At 42.4% G+C, this 20,205-nt stretch overlaps 1 protein-coding gene across 1 annotated transcript; it reads left to right on the forward strand.

Moving 5' to 3' along the window:
* The first annotated feature begins 16,469 nt into the window (after positions 1-16,469).
* Positions 16,470-20,205, forward strand: irx4b (iroquois homeobox 4b). The gene is made up of 6 exons (XM_085790407.1): positions 16,470-16,838; positions 17,141-17,326; positions 17,639-17,751; positions 18,116-18,272; positions 18,509-18,662; positions 18,758-20,205. The coding sequence occupies exons 1-6, from the start codon at positions 16,794-16,796 to the stop codon at positions 19,339-19,341; spliced, it is 1,239 nt and encodes a 412-aa protein (XP_085646533.1). The 5' UTR covers positions 16,470-16,793; the 3' UTR covers positions 19,342-20,205.

Genomic DNA, 20,205 nt, shown 5'->3' on the forward strand with positions numbered 1-20,205 from the left:
TTTATTATTGGAGACTTTTTCATTGAAACTAATTAATGCTGGTGTTAAAAATCAGGGGGAAAAGTGCGGGGGCGAGCACGTAGAGGTGACCAAATGTGAACGTTGTGATTTTTTAATTTAAATTTTCACAGAATCTTTATTGACTTTTAGGCTGGATCAAGATTTGTATAAAGTTTATTTACAGTATATCTTTTTAATCAGATATCAGCTCAGTCTGAAACAGAAATGATCTTTTAAGTTTTTCCTTCCTCTAAGAAATGTGGGAAGCTGCAGCCGATTGGATATTTTTTTAGGAAAAAATATACATTCATATCAGTATATATATATATAATTCCATTATAAATTATTATTGATTGCCACTTGTTTACCCGTGATCACAGTGCACCGACCTTTTAATTGACCTTTCGCTCCCTGTGTCGTGTTAGTTTGACTCTCTCCCTGCCAACTAAACCGTGCAGTGTCAGCCCTTCTTTCTTTATTCCTGAAGAAAAAGTCTCGCCCACACTGAAACCTGCACTCTCGCCAAAACTCTGAGACTTACGCCAGCACCTTGGAAGCCACTGCAAACGCTGCGGAAATTGAAATTGAAGATTTCCAGGACCTTGTGAACCTGCGCCTGTGCTTTCAGCCCAGGCCTCCTTGCTTTAATGTTGGATTATACCCCCTCAGTGCCACCACTGCCGCCTCTGAAATATGGATCAGACGGCAGGAAAGGCCAGCAGCCAGTATGGGGCGGCAGCTCAGGGGGAGGTGGATGGGAGGTAAGAGGAGGGGTGGGGGGGTCTCACTCTGAGCCATGCTTGACGTTCACAGGCCCAGAGACAGGGGGTAAACAGAGGGAGAGAGAGAGAGGGTTATGGGGGGTCTTAGTGCTGTTAATAGAGTGTTTCTCAAAGCTGCGGCCCTTAGTTTAGCAGCAGATCAGCCATGACACATAATTCCTGGTCTTCTGGCCTCTCAAAGGGCCCGGGCAGCTCCGGGTTCATGTGCTGACAAAAGTTAGATTTAATTACACATAATTAAACTTTAACATTTGATGTTTGGCAACTTTTTAAAAATCACATTTTCTTTCAATAGTCCAGGGCTGATCAGGAAAATTCTTGTTGAGGTATTTCAGAACCGATCAGGATTATAGGTGCTGAGTTTTTGGATTAGATAATGAGATGATTTAAGTTCAGTTAAAAGCGGGTTAAGATACACAGGGCCGTTGCTAGGAATTCTGGGCCCCCTGAAAGAATACCAAAGTGGGCCCCTGACTTTTCCACTTTTTTTCTTAGACTATGTATGTAGTATCATTTTTTATTTAGCCTACTTTGTTTTGATGCTAATGCAGGATTACTATGAGTATTAGTCAGGGTCTAAGCAGAATAATTCAGTCATACAAAGATTAGACTACTGGGGTTTTTTGTGGGCCCTACTGGGCGCTGGGCCCCTAGAATTATCATCACCTTTCTCCCTTATACAACGGAACTGAAGATACAAATAAGAAATGTATGTGCAGTGTGCTGAAGATCGTTCTAGTTTAATGCAGTTTAATATCAACGGTTCACAGCTGAACTGAGGTGTTTGGGTTTTATATTTTTGTATTTACTTTGGTATCATTTGCTAAACGCTGTGGTTGATTGTTATGGATGAGGACTAGACAGACCAACAGTAAAGTGTGAAGTACACAGTGGACTGGTGTCAGGCGTCAGACAATCACTGAGAGACCTGGAGCTGTGACTCAATGCTGCCACCTCACTCTCAGAAGAAGTAGAGCAGTGTGGGGCAGAACAGCTGTCACTGTGTCTGAGCCCTGCACAGGACACCACACCTCTCTGCACACACACTCTCACCAGTTATTAATACAAACAAACACACCGGCATATTGTTGCAGCCCCAGGAGAAGTGTGTGTCTTCAAATGTGATGATTTTTTTTTTCTATTTGGACAAACTGCAAGAATTAAATCATGCTTCATGGGTGGAGAAAACAATCCAACTTCAGATACAGTAAGTAAACCTGAACACTGCTCTGACACTAAGATAAAAACAGACATATTACATCCTACATCCTCATTAAATTTTTATTGATTTAGAGATATTTGGTTCGACGGTTTGACATATTCACACTATCCACACTTCAGCATATAATACACCATGGAGAGTGATTTAATACACTTATTGCACAGTTCAAACTCAATTAGAACAAATTTACACTCTTTTTTTTTAAAGTATATTTTTTGGGCTTTTATTGCCTTTAATTGATAGTGCAGTCGAGAGAGAGACAGGAAATGGGGAGGCAGAGAGTGGGGGAATGACACGCAGGAAAGGGCCGTCCGACGCGGGACTCGAACCGGGGCCGCCTGCACCGAGGACTGAGCCTCAACATGGGGCGGCAGCTCTACCCAGTGAGCTAAACGCCACCACAAATTTACACTCTTAATGCAGGAAACTAATCTGTGTCTTTATGTAAGATCAAAACTACAAATAGCCACCATCGCAAAGGCCTCACATGATGATGATGATGATGATGATGCATGTGGGGAAAATGTCCACGCTCCTCCTCTAACCCCAAACTAGACTCAACATTCAGACATGATGAGCACAGCTTTTGTCTCTACGTGATTCAGGGGAATTCACGAGGTGCAGCGTCAGTGCTCAGAGAATAATCAGTACTTTAAATGGATTGCTGGATAGCTGATCATGAGCTGGAAGTCTTATGAATTGTTTTTACTTCTCATTACATTCTTGAGTCAGATTTCATCACTGGTGCGTGCGGAATTCATCCATATAAAGGAATCATCTGATATTTTTAGAGATTCAGTTTCTTTCTAATGATGAGAGAACATGTTGTATTTTCACTTCAGTCTTTGTATGAGTTAAACATACATAATATGTGTTACTTAGAAATATGTGAGATTTAGAGCTGCTGGTAGGTGGATGAATTATATGGACAAAGTCAGCTGTGGGTGTTAGCAGGGCCGTTGCTAGGAATTCTGGACCCCCTGAAAAAATACTGAAGTGGGCCCCCAACCCCTGACTTCTTATCACCATTTTTTTGATTGACTGTGTATAAGAGGAATTTAGTAAGAAATAAAAACAGTCTTGTGGGGGTTTTTGTGGGCCCTACTGGGCTGTGGGCCCCTAGAATTGTCATCACCCTTCTCCCCTATGCAACGGCCCTGGGCGTTAGCTATATAAGTCTTCTCTCATCTAAATAAGAGATCATGACTTTAAACTATAGGACGAGGGAAGAAAACAAAACTTATTATGTTGATTTTGTCTGGGGTGTGGGGCAACAGCGTTAACTGCACAACAATGTAATGACACAATCTGCAGCCCCATAAAGCACTTGGCTGTGTTAGTTTACATTATTTCGATGAATCATGCCTCCCTACTTTAAAACCAGACATGTGTGTGTATGAGGTGTGGAGGGAAAATAAGCCGGGACTTGGTTTTCAGGTGCTGCAGATTTTTTCTCCTCACTCAAACGTCTGTATATCTTAATTCATCAATCCATCCATCCATCCATCCACCCATCCCTCTTCTCACCCACCCACACGTCCTTTCGCAGAGAAAGAGTGGGGGAAAACAAGAGATAGAAAAAGCAAACTTGAGTCTAAAGAGAGCAAATGAGAGGGAGAGGGAGAGAGATGATGCAGTGAGAGCTGTCATTGATGTGAGAACAGCATGGAAGGAAGCCAGACACTTGAGGCCATTTTCACTTCCTCTGCCAACTCTGACAGACTGCCATCAGCACAGCGGAGGAGAATATCAGCCGCTCTCTCTCTCTCTTATACGCTCTTCACTTTTTCTACACTTCATCCCAGCCAGACCGCGCTACTGTTCTTCCAAGTACCCAAACAATATGTTATTCTTTCAAAGTTGGAAATCAGTGAGCTTAGCATGATGGGGCTGAAAATGACATCAAATGGCCGTTTAATCAGCTACACAGCGTGCCCAAAACATGCTTTGTTATGAAAGGAGCGGAAAAAAGTGAGCAGATCCAAAATATGATTAGTGCTTTCTGGCGGGTGCAGCTAGAACTTCTTCAGAGTTTCAAGTTTAGGCTTCATGTTGGTAGTTTGTCACCCGAGCTGCCCTAAAACTTTTTCAAAAATAGAGCTGGTACACACACTGTAAAAAAAAAAAAAGAAGCCAGGAGTGAGGAAAACAACCAGAGCTAATACTCCTGAATAAAACTCTCTCGGTGGAGTTTTCAGAGTCGTATCAGCCCCTCAAACTCTCAGTGTGAACAGAGTCTTCACTGGTGCTTTGGTATTCTGATATAGACTCTTTGGTAAAGTCTAATCCCTATTAAAGAGGCAGATTATGGAGGGGATTTGTCTTTGATTTGCCTGTCCCACTGCTCCTTTCTGTCACCATCTCGCTCTCTCTGTATATCCTTCCCTCGTTCTTTCTCTCTCTGCTCCTCTGTCGTCTTGATGGGATGGTCCGGGATTGAACAATGATTACCTCCATGTGTCATCCCCCTCACACTCCCACCCTTCAGCCGTCCTCCTGTGATTATGGCCCACATGTATGAAGGCCCCCGGTTGCCTGAATAGATTTGTTAAAGGCCCCCAATGGATGAGAGCGGTCCAGGCCTCGTAGTCCGGCCCTCGTGTGCGCATCGGGACTCGGCATGGGGGTGAACTCCCTGCCAGTCAACTTACTCCAAACGCCCCCCCCCCCCACAACCCCTCCCTCCATCCATCCTACAGCGGTTACCCCTCCTGCTCTTCTCCGCTCCTCCGCCACGCAGAGATAATCAGGCTTATGTAAAGACGACGTGCTCTTTTGACAGTCATCAGCTCATCAGTGATCCAATCAAGCCCAAATCCGCCATTGTTCGCCCCTCAAAGTGTCTCAAATCCGCTTGTGCAGGAGAGAGGGGCTGCGCTCTTTATCCTGCCAATCACTCCTGACATTCCTGCCACTGTTGCCATGGCCTGGGGTCAGAGGTCGTGAAAACAGAGCGTATGAGCTGACTTAGGGAGAATGGCGGAGCGCTAAAGGAGGGAGCCTCTGTGCGACGGCCCCATTGGTCAGCCAACACAGGGGGTAAGTGTAGACAAGTTAGGGATGTATGGTCCCCGCTGAGAGGGCCAGCCGGACAGAAAGAGACAAGGGAGGGCGATGAGGCAGAGAAAGGGCCGAGGCAAGAGAAAGAGGGCAACAGAGGTGTGTGTGGAGAAAGGAGGAAAAAGAGGGTGACGGAGGGACAGTGTTTGATTGCCAAATAGGCTTTACAGAGCTTGACCTCCAGGGGCATGGAGATGAAAAAGCCTGACACAAAGTTAAAGAAATAATGAACATGAACAGAGCGAGTTAATATTTCTTGAATTTTTTATGTTTTTCTGCAGTTAAAAGATAGAAATTAAGGATTTAGGAAACTGCAAAACAACCCTCTATATAATGAATTCTATACTAGACCAAAGCTGCAAAAAAAAAAAAAAAATCATGTTTGATCCATGTGTGTGTGTGTGTGTGTGTTTGTGTGAGCGCATGCTAGCTGCTGAGCTGTAATTTGAAATGGAAATGTACCTCCCAATGCAATGAAGCTAATACATGTCATTGCAGGATAATCGGGGCACTGGGTTAAATCTGTTGTAATGTCGTCAAAAGAATAATTTTCTGTACCCAATGTATACGTAAGTGAGCAAATGTTTAGCCTAGACAAGATATCATAGGGAATTTACGCCATTCACTGTTCCTCCATAGGGATTAGTGGAATTAAGCGTGTACACAAAAGCAAAGTATCAAAACTCATGGGTAATTCAACAAGCGCCACAATACTGAGTTTACCGAGTGCTGTGTTTATTGTCGTGTTGCAGCTGCGAGTACCGTACAGACAAATAGCAAACATTGTCAATGCCTTTAAAAGGAGACAAATTTAATATACAGGGAAAATATACACAACAAATACTATGAAAGGGTGGGAGTGATAAGTCTTTTCTCTTGTTTGCCCATTCATGGCAATAATCTGCAGGAAGAAGCAGATTAGGACAGAGGGAGGGTTCGTGGCTGAGTGTTCGCATCGCTGGCTCCTTTCAGCCATTTTGAAACAATGTTTATCCACTGGTTTGTTATAGCATAGCAACTTAGCTTAGTGAACTGCTGTGAGCGTCCTGAGGGGCCTGAGGACTCACTGCGTCTTTGTTAGGCATCCATTGAGACACCCCGATGTATTATAGTGGGGCAGCACAGAATCAGTTTATACTACGTGCTACTGTAGCGATTTCTATCATTTCTACCTCAGTTTGTAAAATCTCTGTCAAATTTTACCTATCAAATTTGTTTATACCCAGAAATCCATTTGAATAGAAAAACTGCTCTCAATGCAAATCAGCATCTGTCAAAAACTTTGTAGAAATGTCAATACATTTAGAGATCAAGCACAATACTGCACTTTATGAAACATGTCTGTTATATAATAATCTTCAGATAAATATTCAAATTTTGGTTTGTTTTTTTCTGTTTCTGTTTTTTTCTGTCCCTTAAAGGACAATTCCAGGCAAATTCAACTCTGGGGTGTATTTTCATATCATTTTAGGTCTAAAAGAATGAATCGAAAGATTTTCCGTTTAATCGCTCCTGTTTTGCGGTAGCTGCGTCTGTCCGCGCATCGCTACGGCAGCAATGAATGGGAGTGGATGTAAGTTCCGCTGTTTAGGCTGTTTCCAGCCCTCACAGCCGCAATTTTTTTCCACAGACAGCGTCAGATGGCTACTCAAACATGCACCGAGAAGTTTATTTACTTCAAGCAAGCCGGCATGTTTGTAAAACTAGATCTAATTCAAAGTCTCCCGGAGTCTCGCGCGAGACCCAGTTGCCGTGCGCGGTGTGTTCAGGTGCAGTGGGAAAAGCTCCCGTTTGTGTCATAAACACAGGAATATCAACTCTTTACTTGCTTCAAGTAAAAAGAACTTCTCGGCGCATCTTTGAGTAGCCACCTGACGCTGTCTGTGGAAAAAAATGTACACTTCAAGCAAGTAAAGAGTTGATATTCCTGTGTTTATGACACAAGCGGTAGCTCCTACTGCGCCTGAATACACCAGCACTGCAACTTCGGGCTCGCGCGAGACTCCGGGAGACTTTGAATTAGATCTAGTTTTACAAACATGCCGGCTTGCTTGAAGTAAATAAACTTCTCGGTGCATGTTTGAGTAGCCATCTGACGCTGTCTGTGGAAAAAAATTGCGGCTTTGAGGGCTGGAAACAGCCTAAACAGCGGAACTTACATCCACTCCCATTCATTGCTGCCGTGGGGACGCGGGGACAGATGCAACTACCGCAAAACAGGAGCGATCAAACTGAAAATCTTCAGATTCATTCTTTTAGACCTAAAATGATATGAAAATACACCCCAGAGTTGAATTCGCCTGGAATTGTCCTTTAACATTTACACCTACTTCAGTTCATACTAAAGAGGAGATTTCAGCAAGACTGAAATGATTACAGAGAACCAGAGAAGTTTGCTTTATTAATTCATATTAATCATCATATTAATTTGGTTATATCTACATTATCCACACTTGTCACATTTTGTCTTTGTAGTTATTTTGTTATTATTATTTAGTGGTCAACTCGCCCAGCATTTCCAAGTTTCGGTTTCCCGGACACTGCCCGGCGGGTCATGGGAATAACGCCGCCGAATCGCAGTTTATGGTCGGAACTACGACGGTATCTGATCGTCTTCCAACCTCTGACTTTCGTTCTTGATTAATGAAAACATTCTTGGCAAATACTTTCATTTTAGTCAGTCTTGCGCCGGTCCAAGAATTTCACCATGCGTGCGGAGGCTCATGGGAAATGTAGTGTGAAAACACTTTGCTTTCCGAAACTTCTTCTTGTCCCTTTAATAGTTGTTAACATGCTAACATGCTAAAAAATATAATTATAAACGCATTCAACATTATCTGCGAAAAATATAGTTTAGCCTTAACATTTTAATCGCGAACATGTTAGCATTCTGATGTTTGTGCGTTAAGCTCAAAGCTCGGCTGTGCCTCATCACAGAGTTGCTGGTGTGGTTGTTGATGGTCTGGCTGCTACATCCACACCAATATTTGTTCATAATCCATCGATCCATCCATCCATCCATCCATCCATCCATCCATCCATCCATCCATCCATCCATCCATTGTGTATTACTCATCTGTTCAGGGTTGTTGGGGGCTGGAGCCAATCCCAACTGGTGAAGGTGGGCTACACCCTTGACAGGCCACTACACTATGACAAGACCAACATATAAAGATGAACAACACTCACACACACTCGCATTCACATCTACAGGCAATTTAGAGTCACCAGTCAACGTAGTGTGCATGTCTTTGGACCGTGGGAGGAATCTGAAGAACCCAGAAAGAAACCCAGTCCCACTGGACCCAGATTCCCTACTTACTCAAAGATGAGAGTGCTATAACCACAGCACCACTATCCCAGCCCTTTTTTTTTTTCAATGCTCCCACATTCCCAAGCGTTCTCCATTAGCCCTCTCATTTAGCTCCATCTCAGATAATCTCCGTCCACAGTATCCCAACTAAATAGGTGTACCATACGCAGGGCATGCGTGCGCCAGTCTAAACCACAGGCAGATTGTCTATAATACGCAGCTGGGACATACTAACACAGCTGTAGCATTAAAATGCAGAATTCAACTGTCCAACATCTGCTAGCCCAGACAACAAGGTCAGTGGAGCAAGGTGAGCAACACAACCCTGGATAGTCTTGGTTTTGAGATGCTCAAACATTCTGGCGTAATGTGGAAACCAGGTACACATGTGACAAAGGAGATACATTTTAAAACTAAAACATATTTAATATGGTTTAGATTTTTCTAAAACAAATCTGCACATGCAGGAAAATTGTCTCCACCTGCTTTCCATACACATCGTCGTATGAAGATGATTATTTTTAGGCATAAGTGTTTGTTTCATGAAAGAACGCAATATAAAGCAAGACGCTGTAGTAAAGGTGTGCTAAAATGAATCAGGAAATTATTGAAATGAATTGATTTGCTTTAAAAACAGGCTGAAATGATCTCATAATGGCAAATTTGTAACTCTTTTTTGGCCGACAGGTAATGAGAGACAAATATTACAAGACAAGATATGGATTTTTGGAGGTGCAGAGTGAAGCGGAGCGTTGAACCCCCTCGGCTGTCTTTCACTTTGTGCATAATGATAGATGACTCGCGGGTCACATATCCTCACAGTTTAATTACACATGTGCACGCACACACACACACACACACGGCTGTGGAGTAATGTGAGTCCTTATTCATCTGCCCAAGTCATTTAGGGTAATAGAGCTTAATGGAGTATATTAACCCTGTCCAGCTTGCACCCCCCCCCCCCTCCCCAAATGTGTGTGTGTTCATGCACGTGCACAGAAAGGGGAAACCTGCCAACTGTTTATCTGCACCGCACACACACACATACACACACACACGCATGCTAGGGGAGCAGAGATCTGGTTTCCCACTGTCACAGATGCTTACCCGCCTCTCCATTAGTGATGTGATTGGAGTGGACATAGAAAACCAGCAGCCACGTTCCCACAGGGGCAATCTGAGGAAATTATTGCCCCGCTCCTCTCCAGGGAATGCCATCGCTCCAGAAAGAAGCACTTAATCGACTGCTATCATATGCAACTCTCTGTCAACTTGCATAGCATGAGTTTTGGAGCATTTGGTGTGGATTAATACTTTGCAGAATGGTGTTTGATGATACGTGATCAGTCATGGCAAACAGCAAGAGGCTGGCGGGAGCTGCAGGGCTCCGTAGATGTGGATTCACAAGATCACACACTCAGCAGTGTCTAATGAGAAAGTGACAAATGAATTATCTGTGAAAAATGAAGAGCGAGTCGAGATCTTCAGTCTTTTTCTTTTGTGACGCAAGAAGTGGATCAACTTCTGCAGCCAACATCTGATTGATTTGAACTTTGATCCAGATGCAGATATATTCTGTAGATGTAGCAGAAGGTGTCAACTCAAGCAGAGTGATATGTTGAGCTGGACGCTGACGGTGGCCCAGAGTCCTGGGAGGTCCGGTCAGGGATGTAACATGAAATCTGCAGCCACACTCCAGTGCAGACATGCAGACAAGCAGACCTACTGTGTTGTCTTTGGTCCTTCACCAAATTGTGGGTGACCCTTTCACCCTGGTCAATAATAAGTGCAAGATGAGCCCACTGCACCCCGAGGCTAATACCACCACCACACACACACACACACACTGCCACAATGAGGTTGTAGTTCTTTAAACCACCAGAGGATGGCACCTGAGGTCTAAGCAGTGGTGCTGCAGCAGCCATGTGAAGCACTGAGGAGAAAATGTAGCTGATTGTTTCTTTTTTCATGGTGTTTCCCAGTTTAAGAATCTAAAGTTCACTCTTTTTCTCCTTTTCTCACATTTTTCTTTCAACAACGACTTAATCATGACTTAATACTTCTGTTCTGCAGACACCTGTAATAACAACTCAAAACATAAACTATTTTTTCCCATTAAATGCCTTTGTTTGATAGTACCAGGAGAGACAGGAAGGAAATTCAAAGAGACAGTAAAGGAATTAAACGCAGCAAATGCTCCACTTTTATACTTATACAACTGTTTCATCGTCTTGATTCTTCATAACTTCCTAATTTATGGGAATTGCTGATGATCGAGGAAAAAATAATCAGATCTCTAACCTAAGTAAAAGTAGCAATATTGACAGCGTGGATGCATTCAGAGTATAAAAAATAAAGGTAAAATGTGCTTAACGGCCAATTTAAGAATGTACCTATGTATTATTGCATAATTATTTATGTTGCAGTGGGTGAAGGTAAGAATGACTTTTTTCATGTAATTAAATTACTCAATATGTAGCTTGCAAATGACATACACATTACTACATTTTAATTGATCCAAAAGACAGGTAACATGAGATACTGTGATTCCCCTGTCTGTGAGTATATTATGTAAGAGGCTATTAAACTGTATGAAATATTTAATATTTGGTTTATTAACAATGCTTTATGGACACTGTTGTATTTTATCACCATCAAAAGTTCAGGCTCAGCTTGCAGCAAACGGAAGGGATACCACCTTGATCTATTTATACACTGGGATGTAATAAAGTCAGAAGAGAGAGAGAAAACAAGCAAGTAAAAAAAATGGTTGATGTTGATTTTTACATTGTTAAAATTGTTGGCCAGGAAAAAGAACAAGGCACAGAAATCAAGACAGACAAAAAGAGACACTGACAAATAAATAGATAAGATAACAGAGGGAGGATCAGTGGGTGAGTTAAGGTGGGTCAAAGTGTTTGTTAAAGGCTCTATCGGTCCCTGTGGACTGAGGCTTGAAGAGCTGAATAATGTATGTCCGCTCCCGGAGTAATGAAGTGGAAGTGATAGGGAGGAATACGGCTGGCCTCCCAGGGCTCAACGCAAACTGTACACACTCTTAAGAGCTGCCTGTAGCCTGAGCCTGTCTCCCTCTCTGCCTGAGCCTGTCTTCGTCCACCTCTTTCACACACACACACACACACACATGTACAGACACACACACTGCACAGCGGCTAAGAGGGTTAGCTTGTCTCTGTTCCTGTGTCTTACATCATTGATGAGGAAGACCAGGGCATTTATAGTATCCCACTCAAGAGTTCAACAGCTCCAGATCTTCCATGAGGCTCTTATTAGACAGGAGCAGAGGAAGCCAGAGATAGCATGGCTGCTGCTCAATGGTCAGACAGATACTTGGTGTTGGCAGCCTTGTTTGTGGATCAGACCTGGCCTGGTTTGCACTTGTACTTGGTCGGTGCTCGTGTTCTTAACAAGAAGCAGCCGTTGTAGGCCGTGTCTTGTGGTGAAAAGAACTGGGTTTTTCCTTTTCCTCATGATCCATTTATTGCTTGTCCTCCTCTGTCCCCTTCTTTACCCCGGAATATCCCTCCCTTTGTATCAAGTGAGCCATCGCTGGAAATAAAGGTGGGAAGGTTGCCCCGTGTTACCCCTATGTTTGTCTGACAGAGGAGCACAGTGAGCAGCTCAGGTCTCTTAGCTAAACTAAGATTTACAAAGAAAAGACTAAAGACGGCGATTCGGCGGCGTTATTCTCATGACTCGCCACGAAACCGAAAGTAAAGAAACGCTGGTCGGCTCGCCCAGCATTTCCACCACCACTAATAATAACAAAATAACCATAGAGACAAAACGATATATTTATCGAAAATGGGCCCATTAACAAGTGTGGGTAGCGGAGATTCATCCACATTAACGTGAGACTTTTTTATAACCAAATAGAAACTCCTTGTTGTCCCTTTAAATACAATTTTCACTTTAAATAAAAACTTGTGTAAATGACACTAAAACGTTGAGGTTTGTTGCCAACATGATTTTTTATATAATTAGGAAGACATGTTTAGTTTCGGGTCGGGTTTCTCTCCACTGTTAGGTCATGCAGTGCTTTGAGATGATGTACATGTTGAGAAATCAAATTTAATTGGTAATGATGAGGACATTATGGAGCTGAAGTGAAAGCAGTTAGTCATCACATGGCCTTCTGTATTTAGACAAGGATGAAAAGTCTTGATTCGACAAAAGAGGTAAATCCATGGGACTGTGGAGGCCAGGACGAGCTTGGACGTTTGTAACGGCACAGAAAAACTGAACACTGTAGATAGAAGTTTTTAGACAACAAAGTTTACATTACAATTAGATGTTGTTGACCAATATTGTTGACCAGTATAGAAATGTGGCACACTCCGTAGCCTTGGATGCAAAAATATATTTAATCAAGATTAAAAAAACAAAGTTTCGACCAACAAAGAGGTCTTCGTCCGTTGTTGGTCGAAACGTTGGATTTTTAACCTTGAATAAATATATTTTTGCATCCGAGGCTATGGAGTGTGCCACATTCCCCTCTTTTCCTTTGTTCATTTTTTGTTTGTGAGCACCTCATCAACGCAGGTGTGCGCTCTCCTCTTCAAAAGACTCAAGTTGACCAATTTGTAGCCTAACTATAACCATGTTACAATAACACAAGTATTGTAGTGTTGGGCCGATAAATTTCAATGGCACCATCATAAATACACTTGTGAATTCAAAGAGTCCAATTTATTGGGAGATTGCCGTGATCTATAGAAGCTAGCTAGCCAGTGCTAGCTAAGACGTCGACTATTTTCTCTCCTCGCTCAAAATGAAGGTTCAAGAAATAATAAAGTCGTGTTTTCACTCAAGTTGTTAAAAGCATTCTCATTTAAATTTGGATCCATCAGCACCACCCACTGAGATACTCTGAATAAAATAGGAAAAAAAAAGAAAAACAAGACGAAGGCTTGAAAAGCACGTTGAACGGTGATTAAAATTGCATAGATTTCAGACTTTAGGGTGGAATATATTCAAATGCGGCGCACTGTGATTGAAAGAACTTGTGATTGGAGTTGTTTGGCTCTCTCTTCCAAACACTCTCAGCGGTTCTCAGCCCTCCTCCTCCTCTCACATTAACATGCTTCTATCATTAACCCCCATGCCCCACCTACTGCATAATAGCAAAAGCTGAATGCAGGCAGGAGAGAATGTGTTTCCTTTCTCTTTTTTTTTTCTTGCGAAGCATCTTGAATGAATGATTGATGTGAGGGGACTGAGATTAGAACGATATAATCACGGTCTAATGAACGCAGAGCTTTAAGAAATATATACTGGAGGAATGCCATAAATTTATAAACACACCATATATTAATATATAAGTAGTTCATTGAATATTCAAAAAGAGAGGAAATAAGGCAATCTGTGCATCTCCGTGTGTAATGTATGCTTTTATATTCATTCCTTTTTTACCCAGGAAGAAGGTAACAAACGCTTTGAAAGTTCAATCCTGACTCTCTGTAGTCGGCTCATTCATCTATACCTCGCAAGTTATTTTCTCCCGTAAACTATATGAAATGGAGATTAAACACAGTCATGTTTGTTGTCACTGGCTAAACAAATTGCCACTCTCTTTGACTGACGTATGTTTTGTGTGAAGACGTGCGAAGCAAGCACGGGGAGATAACTTCATTTCCAAGCTTTGAGCACAGATGAGGGAGAGACAGTTAGTCCGTGTTCAGTATATGAGCACCTTTCATGGGACAAATGGAATGTCAATCAAGCGCCCGTACACAGAAGTCGTGTCCCCGGTGGGGCCCGAGATGCTTTCTGGTGATGCAGCTCTGTTGTTCCAGCCTTACTCTGGGTGCACTGGGAATATTTTGTCCTTTTACCCCTCCACATCCCCTCGCTCCATTTCAGATCCCCTGACTATTACTGATTCTCCCCAAGTTTGCCTCTTTAGGTTTTCCCTCTTTTCCACTTCCATTTTTTCATCTTGCACATAAAGGTTCTCATCCAACTCTTCTTTTGTCTCTTATTTCTTCTTTCTTGCCATAACCTTTAATGGATTTCCCTTTTTTGATTCTCTCCTTCATTTCCAAATCTAAGGGACTGTGTGAAAATGATTGGGGTGGGAAGGGATGTGGCGGTAAATATATATTTCATTTTATAAAAAAGACCCTCACAAGCATATTTCCTTTGGATCCTGCCCTTGACCTTGGAAATAAATCACAATACTTTTCACGCAATTATCTCAAAATAACATGATTAAGAAAGTTATGACAAAGAGTTGCTAACATTATATAATTATAACACAGTTAGAAAACCAGGAACTGACTCCACCTGACCTTCAACTCTAGAAATAAGGTTTATATCAAGTTGACCAATTAAAATAGTGCTATCCACCAGGCCTAATAATACCACCTGTACCAGCGATAAACATTCCAGATTTTGTCACCACAGTAACAATAATGAACATGTAGTCATTGATAAAAGAATCAACGTGTTAAAGTCCTGTTTGGTCATCTTATTCTCTTAATGTGAACTTCATCTCTCTTTGTGCTACGTCAACTCACTTCCTCCTCTGCTCTCTTCATACAGAGATACTTGAGACACCGTGTATTAAATATTTAACTGAAACCACAATGTTTCCCTAACGTCAACTAAAATGTTTTACCAAACCACATACAGTAGCCGCAGGTAGTATAGACTGCAAACCTGAGACTCTGGTGTCACAGTCATGTGTTTAAATCTAGTGCTTCAGTCACTCTGAACACACACAGTCACTGCACTGTACTTCTACATTTTGATCTCCTTGCTCTTATAGAATTAGTAGGCTACTTACACCAAGATCTCTTACTGCCTTAGTGATATTCCTCCCTTGTGTCGCTTTGGATAAAGTATCTGCCAAATATAAATGTTAATGGAATTGGGAAAATAATTTAGGTACATAATTTATACAAGGTGTTGACTATTGGGGAAAATACATTAGTTCAGATGATATTATAGCCGTATACCATAATGTGTTAGTGAAATCATTGACTTGAGTCACATGGCTGAACATGTTGGAGGCAGTTCCTCAAAACATCCCCTGAAGGATCCACAGTTAATATGTAAGTATTATATAATATAACACATTTTGAATACATCACCAAGGGGAGACCTTTGTCCCCCCCAAACATCAAGACTACCCTCCCTAAAAAGAAAAAAAAAACATTCCTCCATCTGTGACCCTCCTCCCCCTCCTAATAATTTTCAAACAGTCCCTAACTCATTTATCTCTCTATCTCTTGTCAGTCTACCAATTGCCTTCACTGCCATTTTTTGCTCAAATATAGCCACATATTCACCACAAGCTGCCCTCTAACATCTTCTTCATCCATTCCCCCACGGCCCATGCACCTTCATCCTTCTTTACCTTTAAAAGAGGAATAAAAGGCCTAAAGTTGGCTTGAAACGTGAGAAATGTTCTCACTTTCCCCGGACGGCTTAAGACGTTGTTATTAAAAACATGACAAGCTATTCAGCTGGTAAAGGTGCTTACTCAAGGGAATGCGGAGGGTGTTTATTCTTTGATTAATTCGCTTGGAGGAGACCTGAAATTTCCCCACTCATGAATATGTGGATGACAGGGAGATTTCTCCGTGGTGACAACTTATCTAAACTACAGGGCAAAACGATTATGCTAATATCAGGTTGTAGTCATCAATCATCTTGTGTCAATGTGGTGTCAACGCATCACGTTCCTGATCCCCCCCTCTGGCCATGGCGCTGCGCGTACGTGTGCGCGAGTGCCAGAGTGTGTTTGTTTGTGTGTATGTGTGTGTGTGCAACATGCAGCTGTGCGTGTTTTTATTTGGAAAGGAGAATTGATCACACTCTCATTACGCCTGGGGACTTTCTTTTGCGTTTGCGCGTTTAGCTGTTCTCCAGGATCAGAGCTGGAGGAAAAGTGGGAGGGGATTAATTAGGTGAGTTTCTTCATCTTGATATGAACACCGGGCTACACACTCCGTGTCCGGGTCTGACGTCAGGGAGGCGCGCCTTAAAAACCAAAGAGCGCATCACAGGGAGAGATGAATGGTTTGATCTCTCTCTCACACATGCACATACACACACAAACACACACACACACACACTCGCTTTGGATTGTAACATAGCGGGGACACTGTAGCGGCTGCAGCAGCGAGGTGAATGAGGCGGAACTGCACGGGAGGAAGGGAAGTTACTTTTATAGACTCCTCATCGCGGTGCGTAAAATGAGAGTGGCGCGTAAAGGTCTGGGCGCCCCGGTTTGGAGAACGTGGTAGATGATTATCCAACATTTAAAAACTGAAAAGTTGCAAAGCGGAAAAACTCCCTCGGAACAAGTGACAGGGGTGAAAAGTCGATAGTTGTAACGGATGCGGTTGGTCTGCGCTCCTGCTCCTGCCTCTTTGATCTTGTTTGAGCCATGGCTTACTCTCAGCTGGGATACTCCTACTCCACCACACCGCAGGTACACTATATTTCAAGCATGTTTGCTGTCATTTAAGTAACAACTTAACACTTGAACAATATAGTTTATAGACTTATACTCTCTAACAACTCAATCGCCTCTATTTCTTTCCAAATGCCAACTCTACTTTTACAGCCGCTTCTTTTTCCGTGCGTTTTCACAACCTTACAAAGCAAACTTTAGAGAGGCTATTTTGATGGAAACTATAATTTTGAACTTCTTGTGTGGTCAAAATACTGTATAAAATATTGCATTTGCCCTTAAGGAAATTTTCATTCAACGTTGCATTTTTCTTGCCAAAGTTTCTGATGACCTCCAGCTCTCTGGCCGGTCTGGAGCCGGGAACGCCTCCATCTCACCCCGTGCTGCGCTCCCCGGCCCACCAGCTCACCCCTGGCACCGGCATCGGCGTCTACAGCGGCCCTTATCCAAAGAGCCAAGGTTACTACAGCACTTGCAGCAGCGATGCCACCGCTCTCTACTCCAGAGTAAGTTTTACTTTTCACATCCAGTTCACAAACACGGCCATTTACAACATTAGGATACTTACTAAAACAAATTGCGCACAAGTACCGAGGATACTCTGAGAAAAGAAGCAGTGACCATGTCATTTTTGAAGACTCCTTTTCAAAAAAAGATGTATGGAAATATGTTCAGATGTCATGAGGAAAAAAGAAAAGAAAAAGTAAATGAACTAATTTAAGGCGAGTGCTTTCCTGTAAAATATGTTTAAATATTTGAAGGATTCTGATTAAACAAATATGTGTATATAATATATCATTTATTTTCTATTCTTTCAGGGGCCACTTGATCCCAAAGATGGAGCTGCATCTGTGCATGTTGGGACATCTCAGACTCCTGCCTACTATCCTTATGAATATCCATTCGGTCAATATCCTTATGACAGATATGGGTAAGCCAATATACACTTTTTATTTGTATTGCCCTCATCTAAAAAAAATATAGTTTTTTAAATCTTTATATCGGGGACAGGGGATGAAAAGCATTTCCCACATTTCATTACAGTGACATCATATTCTTCAATATCTTCATTATAAGTGTTATACTAATATCCTCACTGGGATTTTGTGTCTCTAATTGGCACAGGTTTTACAGCAGTGGTTTTACTGTTCTTTATGATATGGCTTCTCTCGTTAATATATTATTTTATAGCCCGTACTTAGTAATAAATGAGGGAAGTTTTTTTTTCATGCTAAACTGTTTTCACTTACTGACGGGGAATAAAATATTATACTGAATGTCACAATTTTGTTCAGGTATTCCTGCTCTGACGGTGCTTCACGCCGTAAAAATGCCACCCGAGAAACCACCAGCACCCTGAAAGCCTGGCTGCAGGAGCACCAGAAGAACCCCTACCCCACTAAGGGGGAGAAGATAATGCTGGCCATCATCACCAGGATGACTCTCACACAGGTGAGTTATCATGAATAACATTGGATTTAAGCTGCTCAATAATAAGTGTGAGCTCAGCTTTCCTTTTTCTTTTCTCCCTCTTCTCATTATTTTTGTTTACTTCACATCTCCTTAATTTTTCCTTCTTCTGTCTCCTTGTTTCTTTCTGCCGTTCAATGCTTCATAACTTCCTTCCACTCTCTCTGTGATTGTATTAAATCTTATTTGATGATCTCCATCTCCCCCCTCTCTCTCAGGTGTCTACGTGGTTCGCCAATGCACGCAGGAGGCTGAAGAAGGAGAACAAGGTGACGTGGTCTCCGCGGGCTTGTAAAAGCTCTGATGATCGAGCCTGTGACGATGACAGTGACGAAGCCGAGAAGCCACTAAAAAGTGACAAAGACCTTCCTGGTGAGTAGGAAATAAATCCATCTGCGTGCATTTTTCTTCTTTCATGGTTTGATGTTTGATCAGCATGCACAGACTTAATGTCATCTACATTACAGATCAACAGTGTGCAGACCTGCAGAGCGATCTTGAGGACTTCGACCTGCTGGAGTCTGATGCCTCCGACTGTGAACCGAAGCCACAGTACCTACCTGAGGACAATGAAGCCAACACAAACACAGATCTCCCTCATGGGCACCTCACACACAACGCAGACCAACTGCATGGAAAAGAGAGATTGTCCCCGGACTGTCCAAAGCTCACACCAGTCCAACATCAAAACACCTCCTTCTATCCTGACCCCGACCTTCGACACACAAGCAACAAGCCCAAAATCTGGTCCATCGCTCACACTGCTGTGTCTTTGGATGGCAGCTTGCAGCCAGAGTACCCTCCCTGTATGTTATCGTCCACCGGGTCCTCCTCTCCTGTGTATCCGTCAAGTATGGGGCTCACCAAAGCAGACAGGCAACAGGAGTCACCAGTCGCCACGCTCAGAGAGTGGGTGGACGGAGTTTTCCACGGTCCCCCTTTCCAGCAGCCCAAACCGGCTGAGCTGTGGAAAGGCTTGAATGATGACATGATAGACAGCAGAATACCTGGACAATCCTTTGAACTTGTTAGATCTGCATCATCTTTGTAGTCCAACCAACACATCGTCAATGGGATTACAAAGATTGCTGGACTTGAAACAGAAAGTGTTTATTTTGTCGTTGTGACCAGGTGATCGTTCGCTAAGCTCCACCCCAAGCATCGCTATTCATACACCCGTCAGTCTTTCTAATCCTGCACAGCACACGTAACAGTGGCTGATTCTCAACTTTCAGTCATTTTTGAAACAACTGGTTGTAAAGCAGAGGTAGCAAAAAGCAGGCTTCTCATTCATCTGTAGCTCTAATTACATAACTCTGAAACAAAAACCTTGTAAAAGATAAATATGCACTTGATGACCACATGTGTTATATCAATGGGGCAGACTGAGGCTACAAATCAAATCAGTAGCTGATAACCAATACATTTTGCAAACGCTATCTCAGGTAATGTTTGTTACGGTTGCTGGAGTATAAACTAAATCTAAATACAATAAAGATCAGGGTAGCAGAGCAAACATTAGCATAAACTCAAATTACATCCTGGACTTTCTTACCCTCATTGGAAAATGTCATGAATTGTTATTTTTTTCATTGTAACACCAGGGCGTTAACGTCATTGATGCTAGTTAGGCCTACTGATGTGTCTCTCAGCTTTGGACTTAAAGCTCAGTTAGCATGATAGCAGCCTAATTTGGTTAGCTAGGTCTGCTAGCAACTACATTTTATGTTTAATCCATTCCTTATACTTTTGTTCATGTTAAATTTTTTTTTTTCAAAAGGTTTTTTTTGCCTATAAAAATGGCAACTTCCTTTGAATGTGTCAAACGGCTAGTATTGTTCTTGTGCACACTGCTTCGACATGTAGAGAAATCCACAAGCTGAAAGAGCTGTCGTGCCAAGCTTCTTTTTTTTAA

The sequence above is a fragment of the Trachurus japonicus genome, chromosome 11 (assembly GCF_045865225.1).
Source record: "Trachurus japonicus isolate A0001 chromosome 11, Traja_1.0".
NCBI classification, from domain to species: domain Eukaryota; kingdom Metazoa; phylum Chordata; class Actinopteri; order Carangiformes; family Carangidae; genus Trachurus; species Trachurus japonicus.